This window comes from Nicotiana tabacum, chromosome 14, assembly GCF_000715075.1.
Source record: "Nicotiana tabacum cultivar K326 chromosome 14, ASM71507v2, whole genome shotgun sequence".
Taxonomy (NCBI): Eukaryota; Viridiplantae; Streptophyta; class Magnoliopsida; order Solanales; family Solanaceae; genus Nicotiana; species Nicotiana tabacum.
In genome coordinates, this window is record NC_134093.1 from 99,084,245 (window position 1) to 99,096,188 (window position 11,944).

At 35.3% G+C, this 11,944-nt stretch overlaps 2 protein-coding genes across 5 annotated transcripts; one reads left to right on the plus strand and one right to left on the minus strand.

The window, feature by feature from the left end:
- Positions 1-1,620: 1,620 nt before the first annotated feature.
- LOC107776138 (ranBP2-type zinc finger protein At1g67325) lies at positions 1,621-8,491 on the plus strand. 2 transcript variants are annotated; one of them, XM_016595979.2, is made up of 7 exons: positions 1,621-1,885; positions 3,305-3,726; positions 3,822-3,888; positions 5,897-5,970; positions 6,062-6,234; positions 7,276-7,356; positions 8,083-8,491. In XM_016595979.2, exons 1-7 carry the CDS (start codon positions 1,660-1,662, stop codon positions 8,129-8,131), a joined length of 1,092 nt encoding a protein of 363 aa, XP_016451465.1. In that variant the 5' UTR covers positions 1,621-1,659; the 3' UTR covers positions 8,132-8,491. The 2 variants fall into 2 exon arrangements, with proteins under 2 accessions (XP_016451465.1, XP_016451467.1); XM_016595981.2 differs by having other exon boundaries at positions 1,646-1,885; positions 3,340-3,726.
- Positions 8,492-8,949: 458 nt separating this feature from the next.
- LOC107776139 (WEB family protein At3g51220-like) lies at positions 8,950-11,019 on the minus strand. 3 transcript variants are annotated; one of them, XM_016595984.2, is made up of 2 exons: positions 10,684-11,019; positions 8,950-9,653 (listed from the first exon to the last, which is right to left on the minus strand). In XM_016595984.2, exons 1-2 carry the CDS (start codon positions 10,822-10,824, stop codon positions 9,162-9,164), a joined length of 633 nt encoding a protein of 210 aa, XP_016451470.1. In that variant the 5' UTR covers positions 10,825-11,019; the 3' UTR covers positions 8,950-9,161. The 3 variants fall into 3 exon arrangements, with proteins under 3 accessions (XP_016451470.1, XP_016451468.1, XP_016451469.1); XM_016595982.2 differs by having other exon boundaries at positions 8,950-9,671; XM_016595983.2 differs by having other exon boundaries at positions 8,950-9,659; positions 10,684-11,014.
- Positions 11,020-11,944: the final 925 nt, after the last annotated feature.

Sequence of the window (11,944 nt, forward strand, 5' to 3'; positions counted from 1 at the left end):
GCTATGAATGCCATATTCTCTGTAACGGACTATGTACTTAATGCTATAGAATATTTTCCATTGAATGTTACTGGGTGGCAAGCATTTATTTGTCTTTATGGGCAATATTCCCTTTGGGGACAAACGAGATTGCTGCCCCAGACTTGATTTCCATCTGTCTCACTTTCCATTTGCCTCTGATTCCACGTGTCGCTCTATTATGCGAGTATTTAATATGAACATATTTTGCCTTACACTGTATAAGTAGTACCGCAAGGTACCATGCACATGTGAACTAATATTTCACATGATACACTGTCACACTTTATAGTTTTGTTAAGGCAAAATGCATAAGTTACCACCTTACCTATGGACCAAATCCATGTTACACACTTTTTGCGGACGAAAATAACTTTACACACTTAACCTTTTCAAAGTGTATCTAATACACACTACTCTTGCTATGTGGCAACACACGTGTTTAATAAAAATTATAAGCGCGTTAAACGGAAGAATTTTTGTCCCAGTTCTTACTTAAAGGACACGTGTCAAAATTTTAATTTTTGCTTTTTTAAAAAATATTTTATTTTCCTTCATTTTTTCCCACCCCCTCCCTGTTCTTCTTCCCCAGAACCCCTTCCCTATGTGTTCGTTGCTGACATTTCTCCCTTTCCCCATTTTTGTCTTTTTCCCTACCCATTTTTCCCATCTTTTCTGTCCAAAATTTTAAGAATAACAATAATATAAAAAGACTTTGGAAGAAATTGATTAAAAAAGTTATAAGGAATCTATATAAGAGAATTTTATAGATTTGAGTTTGAATCTTAATTTAGTAGTAACAACTTAGGAACACAGATTTAATGTGGTAGGATATTAATTTGGTGGTTGAGGGATATAGGAGATGAGCCAAAAGAAGCCGAGATTTGACTGGCTCTATCGGAGTGAATCGAGCAGCCATGGATCTCGCCATAACCAATTTTAATGGAGTTTTGAGTTTTGCATCCTATTTCCTGTGTTAGATTTGAATCTGGACTCACAAAGTCATGACTAATGTACTTGCGTTTCTGATTTTGCTTTGTAATCGGAAGGTGATAATTGTGGATGTTTTTATGGTGGACAGCGTCAATAGAAATTTGGAGGAGAAGAGAAAGAGATGGGAGGATAATAATTAAGAGGTATATTTATAATTTTATATTAATTTATTTTATTTTAAAATTAATGACACATGGCATTATATTATTGGTGCGTGACATGCCTCACTTTTTCTGAGATGCTTAAATATAAAATTAGTGTGTACTGGACATACTCTGAAAATGTTGAGTGTGTAGAGTTATTTTTGTCCGTAAAAAGTGTGTAATGGGGATTTGGTCCATAATTGAGGGGTAACTTATGTATTTTGCCTATTTGAATACTGAACTTCACTATTCACATACCCATGACCCCATAAGTATTTATGTACTGTATTTCAGTATTATGTAAATAAAGAAAAATAACTATTATAGTGAAGTGAATAAAAAAAAATCATTGTTAATTATAGTTTTGGGTTCAAATTTGAGAATGAACAAAATAATGTTGCGGAGTACGTTCTCCTTAATTTGTTTTCTTTTCTGAAAAGGTCAAAAAGAGTAAACGGAATATAAAGGACGAGAGTCACGTGACCCCGGCACTCGCTAAAACAAAATGGGGCAGGCATATCCCCTGCACAGAAAGTGTTGCGCAATAACAACAGCACAATCTCAGAGAAAAATGGGAAGAGAAGGAGATTGGGTGTGTAGTGGTTGCGGCAATAGGAATTATGCATTCAGATGTTTCTGCAACAGATGTAAACAGCCGCGTCTCCTTGTTGACAACAACACTCCTTCTGATTCCAAGTGGCTTCCTCGTATTGGCGATTGGATCTGCACCGGTATTTACCATTTCGAATTATTATTGGTGTTTTATGTTTTCTTTTTGTCTGTTCTTTCATTCATACTCTCAATGGAAAAAAATGATTCTTCCTATGTGTTTAACTGTGCTAAGTCGCCAATTATAGTGAACTTATTGGTAGCTAGTTTGGCTTAGCTGATTGAAAGTAGTTTTTAAGCACCAAAGTGCCTAAAGAAAGACATTTTAAGTGGTGAACTTGATTTAATATGTTCAGTGTGCCATAAAAAATCAAGGGCGGAGCTAGAAGCCCTGCTACGGGTTCAGTCGAACCCACTAGCTTTTGCTCAAATAGTATATTTGTGTTAAGAAATTCATTAAATATGTAGGAATATTAAATTTACAACCCAGTTATTAGCACTTTAAGTCGTCGTTCTAAAATCCAGAACACATAAAGTTGAAATTCTGGCTCCGCCAATACGCCAGTACTTCTTTCGAAACTAATACCAAAGTAAATATGATTGAAGTTTTATACGTGCTAGTTACAAATTGTCAACTATCTTATACAACAATCAAAAATTATTGTCAACTATCTTATACATACATCTCTTTATAAGTATTTTGATGGTATGTATGGAATTCTGCATATCATCCGGCATCGACTTCCTTGACATTAGTTCATGATTATTGAGTGGAATTCAATGGTCTTTTCTGAAAAAGAAAGTATTTATCAATGTTTTTTCCAATCTGACACTTTAAGATAAGCTTTTCTTCAAATTGGCCGTGGTATAAAAATTTGATTTACACGATCTTTTCATTTGAAACCGGCTTTCTTGAAACTGGTTTCTAGTTTAAGAATAAGAATAAACAACTGTATCTCTATTTCCCTCTATGAAATTGTTTTTTCCTTTAAGTAGGATTTTCTTTGGGGGATAAGCCCTCTAAGTAGCATTCTCGAACTGATTAGAACTGTTTGTCTCTTTTCACTTCTGCCAAACCGACAGTTTATCCTTCTCATCAAGTTGGATTTTCCACTTTTAGCTCTAGCTGCTTGCTTATTGCATTATTCTTTCACTGGCTTAGTTTCTTGACAGGAATTAATTACCTGATCTAGACAAGCCAAACAATGAGATTGACTATAAAGTGAACTGTGATAAGCTTAAATGTTGTCATTGGCATACTATGGAATTCCAGATGGACTAAATTGTTTCAGAATAAAAGTGATTTTCATTAACAAAATAAACCAATACTAGTAGAAATCTTTCCGCATTTCCTCATATTCTAAGGAAGATTGATTTGCTAAGTGAGGCTGTATGAGAAACCTGATTTCAGTTAGGTTGAGGTTTTTATATTTTCTCCTGTCTTTTTTCATCTTGGATGGCGGGTTGGCGTGCGTATTCTCGGCTTGTTTCCTCTTCCTGGGTGTGTTGTGTATTGCGTGTGTGTGGGAATGCCCCATTAGGTTGCACTAACAACAATTATGCTTCGAGAGAAAAGTGCAAAAAATGTGGACAACCAAAGGAGGTAGCAGCAATGCCAGCAATTGCAATCCCTGGAGCATCAATCCCAACTCATCCAAATTATTTTGCCAGGGCACTAGGAATCGAGCAAAAGTTGAACATTGGGTTGTTAGGAAATGGAGCTCTCCAGCAGCAACTTCCCTTGAGCTCTAACTGGTCTTTAGGGGAGGCTGGTAAATACGAAAGCCATCCTTCTGATCGGTATAGACTGCTGCAAGCTTCTACTTGGTCTTCAGTTGATAACAGCACTCCTGGATTTCCATATGGAAGCCAAGCGAATCAACTGCTTCCAGTTCCAAATGGATGGCGTAATGGCGACTGGCTCTGCAGTTGTGGCTTTCACAACTACTCTTCTCGAGCTCAGGTATTACCAAACAGAACATTGAATACAGTACTTTCAATATATGAAAAGACACTTTTTTGTGGCGGTTTCATGTGGATGTACATCTGCTCTTGTAGTGCAAAAAATGCAATGCTGCTGCACCTCCAGCTTCATCATCTTCTCTTGTCAGCACCCCTATGACAGGTTTGCATAGCAAAAATCTTTTTTTTTGGTCTTCCATTAAATGAGTATAGATCACAAGGCTTATACCTTTTCACAAAAAAAAAAACCACAATGCTTCAGTCACTGTCCTTGCAGAACTCTTATTTAGTATTTCGACTTTGTAGCTGGCTAAGTTTCCCCGGTTGCTTTTGAGTTCCTACCAAATCCTTGGAACCTATATGTTCAAAATATGTATTGAGCAAGGGCTTCCAATTTAATTTACTTTTTACTTTTGATGGAAAAATCTGTGAGGTTCTGGACTGAACTTTTATTAAAAGAGAAAAATTCCTGTGTTGTAACATAATGGGATGAAAGATACTTTTTGTGAAAAGTATCTTATCTTCTGCTGAAATCCTTTCTGAATTGATCATTACTCAATCATCATCCAATCCTCTAATCGTTTGACATATCAAATGATGCCTTCTTTTTCAATTGTTACTTAATCATCAAAAGAAATACTTGTGTATATGTTTTGATGACAAAGGTTCTTTCTCATACCATAGAATTTAGGCAATTAGAACGTCTGGTCTTAGGTAATACGTACCCTATACCACTACAAGGGCTCGTTTGGTTTGGTGGTTGGATGGATTAATCAGGGTATAACTAGATTTATACGTTGTTTGGTTGGTCTTTTAAGAAAAACTAATCTTGGTATAAAATCCAGCATAGCTTATACAATGTTTGGGTAGTGTTTTCTTCTACATAATAAACGTATAAAATTATGAGGAAATCTATGCATTATTTTATGCTTGGTAGAATATGGAATAAGAATACGTGTATTAACTAATACATGGGTTAAACTATCAAATGTCAATATTACCCTCATCAAATTTTTTAGCATGGACTTGATCACACTTTAAAGAATCTTGAAAACTTCTTCGTTCAATGTTAACTGTTGACAACTCAAAGTAAACTAAAAGTGAGCAAAGTGAATTTCTATAATCCTTCAACACAATTGGTTGTCTTTAACCATTATAACTTCATCAGCAATCTGAATTTCTCTCATTTGCTGGTTACTTTTTCGTGAAGATTCTCTCTGTTTCTGACTGTTCTTTCAAATTATATAATGTGTACTAATTCTTATACCAACCAAACATTCAAAAGGAACTATTCACTGCATAGTGATCCCTGCAATAACTAATCCATGCATAACTTATCTCCGAACCAAATGACTCCTTAATCTTTAGGTAACTTTGGAATGATTGCATAATGTAGTCAAGTGCTTGGACTTACCCAGTTATCATGCTATCCTACAGTTCGAGTTCATCAAATTTTTCCAGGTGGTAAGGTCGAACTAGAGCTCAAAGATGGCAAGAATCAATTGTTTAGGATATATGGAATCATTTAAAATGGTATCCAATGTCAAGAAGGATCACAAAACCTACAAATCTTACTACCTTCACGGCCTTCCCAATTTACCAGTTTTACTTTACAAATTCCAGCAATATTTCACCTTTTAGATAACAAATGCTATACCTCATCAATAAGCCACTTAGTCATTGCCCTTAGTTTTCTTTCTCTATTTGTCTGAAAATTTCTACTTTTTTACTCGTTAAGAAAAGAAAGGAAAATTTCTAAAAACTCTCAGAGTTTTTTGTTGTGAGTTGCTGTATATTTTAAGCTAGTCTTTCATAGTTGGGGTTTAATACAGATTCATACTGAACTGAAGGAGTTATTCAAGTTAAGATAAATGGTCATTGTCTTTTTTCTTTAATTCTTTAAACTAGGATCATGCTATCCCGCAATCTGATATTAATTACCCCTGAGATCCTAATTTGGGTCATGATTCTCAAGATATTGGTTGCTAGAGCCTCTAATATTTTTGAATGTACTCATAACTTATTTCATTCTCCCTTTCCGTTTTGCTACCTCTTTTTGGGAAGAAAATTGTGTTTCACTCTTTTTACCTGCTCATGTTTGCTTTTAGTCCAGTAATCTGATTGTGTAACTGAACTAGTATGTTCTCCTCTTCTTCCCTCTCACAATGAAGCTCTTGGGACAAAGCGATTAGCATCTGAGGAACTTGTTCATGACTGGGATAACAAGAGGCTGAATGCAGGGCATGTATGGATCCATCTTCTTTTATTGATGTCTGGAAAGTTCTCGTTGTGAATTTTCGGTTAACACTTTCACACCCTCTTATTTGAACCCTCAGACGTTTGGGTATCAGCAAGGCTATCCTGGAGCAGAGAGAATGGTGGGTTCAGTTGGAAATCAACTAAATGGTATATCAACGACCTTCCCTAGTGGAAACTCAATGGTGCTTCCTTTGCAAGTCAACCTGCAGGTTCCTCATGTACCAGCAGCGCCCACACTTCTTGGCAAAGGGTAATGTATTTTTTATTATAAACTCTTGCTTCTGGGTTATTAGACTGACTAGTGGAGGCAACAGGGATGCTGCCCATTTATCCTGTAAAATGACTATCACCTAGGATTATTTACTTTGGAAATAGTAGTGTAACATTCATAAGATAATATCCCTCTCTTTCAATGTTCAGGAAGTGACATCAGGACTTCGAGGATTAAGGAACTATAACATTGAAAACCTTTGTTGTACATTTTCGCCGGTGCATTAGTCACTAAGCACCTTTTGTATGGCTGACCTTAATATCACTACTGTATAGACAGTCGTGGCAATTACCCATTAAAAATAAAGGTGACTGGAAAAGATGAGGATATACAGTCGTGGCAGTTACCCATTAAAAATACATCAAACTTTTGTTTACACTATGTCATCAAACATGTATCTGAATCTGTATTGTCACACTTGAACCGCCAAACCAACTACAAACTGATAACACAATATGAAGAGCTCTGGGATGAAATAAGTCGTGGTCTACATCTAAGCTATGTTGCTCGGACTCAGGTGCGGGTATCCGATCCGGGTGCGGATCTAGAAGTCATCCTTCATAATCTAAATTTTAAGATTTGGGAGTATGGATTTAGGTACGGATACGGGTGCGGAGATTCGGCTAAAAAATAATTCAAAATTCTAAAAATAGATCTATAAAAATATCCTAAATTATGAGAAATATTCTGTGAAAACGTTATCGGTTGTGGAGTGCAGCCAATAATTCAATCTTTCATTTTGGGAATTTCTCAAGTTGTAGGCACTAGATACTAGCAAGCAGCGGCTAAAATTCAATTTTTCCTCAAATATGTCCATAGATTGTGGTCAAAGTACCCGATCTCAAATGACCACACCCGATACGAATCCCACACCCTTACCAGTAGTAGTATCGTGTTGACACGGGTGCAGCGGCTAAAATAAAGAGTCCGCACAACATAGCATCTAAGTGCAGTGCTAGCAATCATTCTTTACAACATTTTTAAGAAGTTGTGCTGTTGCATCATGCATGTGTTTATCAGGGCAAAGCAATGGCGTGATGGGGACTGGATGTGCACAAATTGCAATAATCATAATTATGCATCTCGATCAAATTGTAATAGGTATGCTCCTGGTACTTTATTCAGATTCTTTTTGTAAAGTAGAAATCTCCGAGGACCACTGGCACACGGTTTGAAACTCGGTGGATAATGGGCCCGCCCCTCTACCCGTTTTCTCTTAAATAGCCGACTTTTGTCTGCCGCAAGGTCGAATCTGTGATATGTGCCTATGCACACATCATGTGTTGCGCTCTTATCACTGGGGGGCTATTTTATTCAGAATTTTGTGAACCAGTAGTGAGCAAATGTTGGTAAACCCTCAGCAGAGCACCTTTGAATATGTTCACTCCAAAAGGTCTCTTCCACTTTCCTGCCAAATTTCTCTCTATTCCGGCACATAAATGAAAGGATTCTAGTTGTAGTGTCTTTTTAATCAAGGGACATAAGCATTTAAAGAAAAACTGCATTTGGCATTTCATACTGCCTTGTAGTCTCATTGTGATGATGGTCTTTTCAATCACATTTTCTTTTTTCTGAATAAATATAAGGTTTTTCAATCACATTAAAGTTAATGCTCGAAAAGGGTCACCGCTGTCGGAGTAGAGGGAGGGAAGCAGTTGAGGGTTGTTGACTTAACTACATCAGTTGAGCTATATAGGCAGAGAGGCAAATGGAGCTTAGAAAACTTGAAGGGAAATATTGATTTTGTTCCCAATCTTGATCTCCAACCATCTGATTTTCAATATATTATATTTATGTCGTGACATCTATATACTTTTGCCTGTGCAGGTGCAAGACTGAGAGAGACGTGCCAGCTCAACCTGTTAGCGTTGCATAGCACTTCAGTTATAACCGGCTTGAGCTTGTTGTAGCTTCACAAGATACGTTGGTATCCTCCTCTATCTTTTTTATCATGTTGTGTGTAGTCTTGGTGGGCAACCAAATGAGGTAGATTAATCAATATGGTGTAAATTGATCGTCTCTCCGGTTTTACTTCAGGAGACTGAGTACATGAGAGAATACTATCAGTATGTTATCTATTTTCTCATTAACCGTTTCTTCCAAATACACTTAAAAGATTTATATTGCAATCTGTATTAACTTGAGACTTGTTTGGGGTAGCCTGGTTTCGCAGCTTATTCTGGGCTGCTAGCATCATCTGATATATAAAATTGAAGTGTCTGTTTTCCTGGTGAAAGCAAATGTCATCGTTTTCTGAAAGATTTTGTAGTATGATTTGCTTAGCCTTCTTAGGTTTCAAGTAAGAAGGCTAATTATGTCTCACTGGCGCCATCTTTCTCATTAATCTCTACATAGTTTGTATTCTATTATCATGTTTCATCTAAGGATTTATTATCTAAATAAGCCACGGAAAAGGAGACGTTTCACTGAGTTTGTGCCATTACCAGAAGGAAAAAGGAAGGGAAAAAAAAAGAATTTTTGCCATATAGAAACCAAGTGAAACTGTAAGAAATAAGCTATTCTGCATTAGTAATAGTAGATTTTTCAATAATGAACAACAATGCTGATAATCTCAATCAATATATATATATATACACACACACATCGTCCGTGTGTACTATATTTTGCATATCTAAGAATATTGAACTAATTACAGGCATTCTCTTTCTAGATTAAAGAAATAGGGAAATGACATTGTATACGAAAATTATACAAATTTTATACTTTTTTTGCTACAGTTTTTGGGCCGTGCTAAAAGTGATAATAGAAATACAGCAATAAAGAGTTGCTAATAAGAAGACAACTTATTTGATTTAACAGCCAAATCCAATGGTAAAATCTTTTTGAGACCTCTACCATTCTCTTAATTCAAAAGGGCCACAAAATTTCAATTTTAAAATGGGATTTCATGAATATTGGTTTACTTGATTTCCTTTCCCTTTCTTCTTGGAAAACAATCCACCAAACAAAGGAATTAAAGGTTTTTTCTTCAACTTTTTCTTAAGTTGTGAAGGGCTAGTACTCTCCACATTAATGATCCTAGTGAGTAAAGGGGTACTAGCAAACTTAACAGACTTTTTTTTCTGAAATTCAATCTCATCATCATACTCTTGAAATTGTGTTCTTAATTCAACTTTGGATGACGACGAGTTCTCAATGAATTTGAGATCTTCAATCTCAGGATCCGCGCCTAACGCTACTTTCTGCTTCAGTTCTCTTGTCTTCAATTGATGTATCTCTCTTTTTGTCAGTTCTAGCTCTTCTTTTAGAGATTGAAGACAATGTGCCATAAATGTTCCTTCTTCTTTTGATTTTTGGAGGTTTTGCTTTGTCTCTTCAAGCTCAATTGTCACTGGTAATTCAATTCTTGGCTGGTTTTGTCCACCACTTGCCTTGGTCTGCACCTGACAAAACAGCTAAGGTGATCACATTGTAAGCCCAGCCAATTGACCATTTTTTAATTTCGATACTAAGATCATGTTGTTACTAATATTCTTCATATAACTTCTTTGTCAGATGCAGCTAGCCAAACACAATATTATATGTGATTTATAGCCTCTTTCGCCAAGCTTCTAAATCAGTTTATTTTTAGAACTGCTTTCCTCTAAAGTACTTTTGGTGAAAAGCAGTTAGTGTTTGACTAATTAATTTCAAAAGCTCTTCTGAGCAGCAATTAGTATTTGGACAAACTTTTAAAAAGTGCTTCTACGGTGTATTTTACTCAAAATTACTTTTTTTTCTTTTAAAAGCTTGGTCAAACACTTCAATTTTGAAGAAAAATCACTTTTAAAAAAAATATTTTTTGGCTTGGGAGAAGCTTGGTAAAACAAGCTATTAAATTCATGCAAAACCTCGCAATTTTAATTGGCATCCTATAATTGGAGTATGTCTTTTCAGTAGGTTTGCACTAAAAAAAAAATGAAAAAAAAATAACAAAAGCAACTGTTTTCTATATGCTATGTTTAAGAGTTTAAACTCCACGGACATCTATTTGAAAAATATTTATACAGACTAGGTCACTTAAAAGATAAAATTAAAGGAAAATTTTTGACAAATATTAATTGATAACCTGATAAACGAACCTACTATAATATGTTAAACTACATTAATTATATTAAATAATATTTATATTGTAAGTATATATAACTTAAATCCATATTTAAATGTCGAGAAAATACTGGGACATGCATCGACAACACAAAAATCTATGATATGATGAACTGCATGTGATCAGTAGTGGGTATGCATTGCTCTAAGAGGTGTCACGAGACTCCGCTTTATTTCAAACAGTTGTACTAGATATATATATATATATATAGATAATATTATCGTGATTTATTCATTTGTTCACCTTTTAAGAAATGTGACAGACTTATGAAAAAATCTTAGGTACAGAAGAAGCAGCTGCTAAAAAAGAGAAGAACGAACCTCTTTAAGCTGTTTTGCATAAATTTCTTCAGCCAAAAACTTTTCTCCAAATAACATGATCGCCTCCTTCACAGATCGAAAAGGCTGTCTCGTGTCAATCTCTACACGTCCCCGCACCACCAGTTCTCCTTCTCTTTCCATTTTTTCTCGTCAAAAATCCAAATACTTAGCTTCTCTTCACTATTGTAGAGTAAATATAGAAACTATGACTAAATCCAACTGCAATTAATATCAAGTTGATGAGGAAATCTGGTCTTGTCATTTGATGGTTGGATTTAATTTATATATGAAAAGAAGAACTTAGAAGGAGGGACCATGTTTGTTATAACTTATAAGTAATTAATTGGTCGTATAATTATTTTAAAGAGTACCTAAAAAGAACGTTAAAAAAATCATTTGAGAAGATAAGAGGTGGTGGAGAATTCATATCTTGGCGTTCACTTCACTAGAATTTATGATCAGTTTGTTAATTGATGCTGATATTTGCTGCTCGGTAGTTGCTCTATCCCATTCCAAATGCCTACTAATTAAACATTTGAGTATTACTAATTTTCCGAAACCAAAAAAATAAAACATCAATATATATCATTTTAGAACGAGATTTTGCATCATTTTAGAAGATTAGAGTCTAATACATTACTTGGTGTACAATTGATAATTATCTATATAAAAATACAATTAAGGATAATCCTCTAAGAGGGGTACATAAGTTTATATTGTAGCATATATAGGTATCCACCCAACCCCTTAGATTAAAAGTATCCTACATATATATAATAAATGTATAATTCATCCATATATAATATGGGAAAATTATATATAACTAGTGAATAATTTATGTATATAGACTAAAAAAGTAAAACAACACCCGAGAAGCAAAAGATTTGTCAGTCCAGGCTGAAAATACATGCATAGATAAATGGTTTAATACCAAGGCCGACGACGGAAGCTTGGGACGGAGCCGTATGAGGCGGAAGTCTCATGTACGGTTCTCTGAGAAGGGAGTGTCTACCTACTGGAGCTTCGACAGTCACTCTGGCCGGCTATTTGTATAAAGATCCCAAACATTAATTAACTTTAAGAGCCATGTGCTAAATTTCTTTTTGTAATGGGTGTTCACTGTCCAATCCAACAGACAAGGTACTAGGAACCAAATGGGGGCAAGTGCACAAATAGTCATTCTCAGGTATGCTGTTTAGAGACTAGCCAATACTTATTTTGTCATGAAATTTTAAACTAAAAAATTTAACTTCAGGACAAC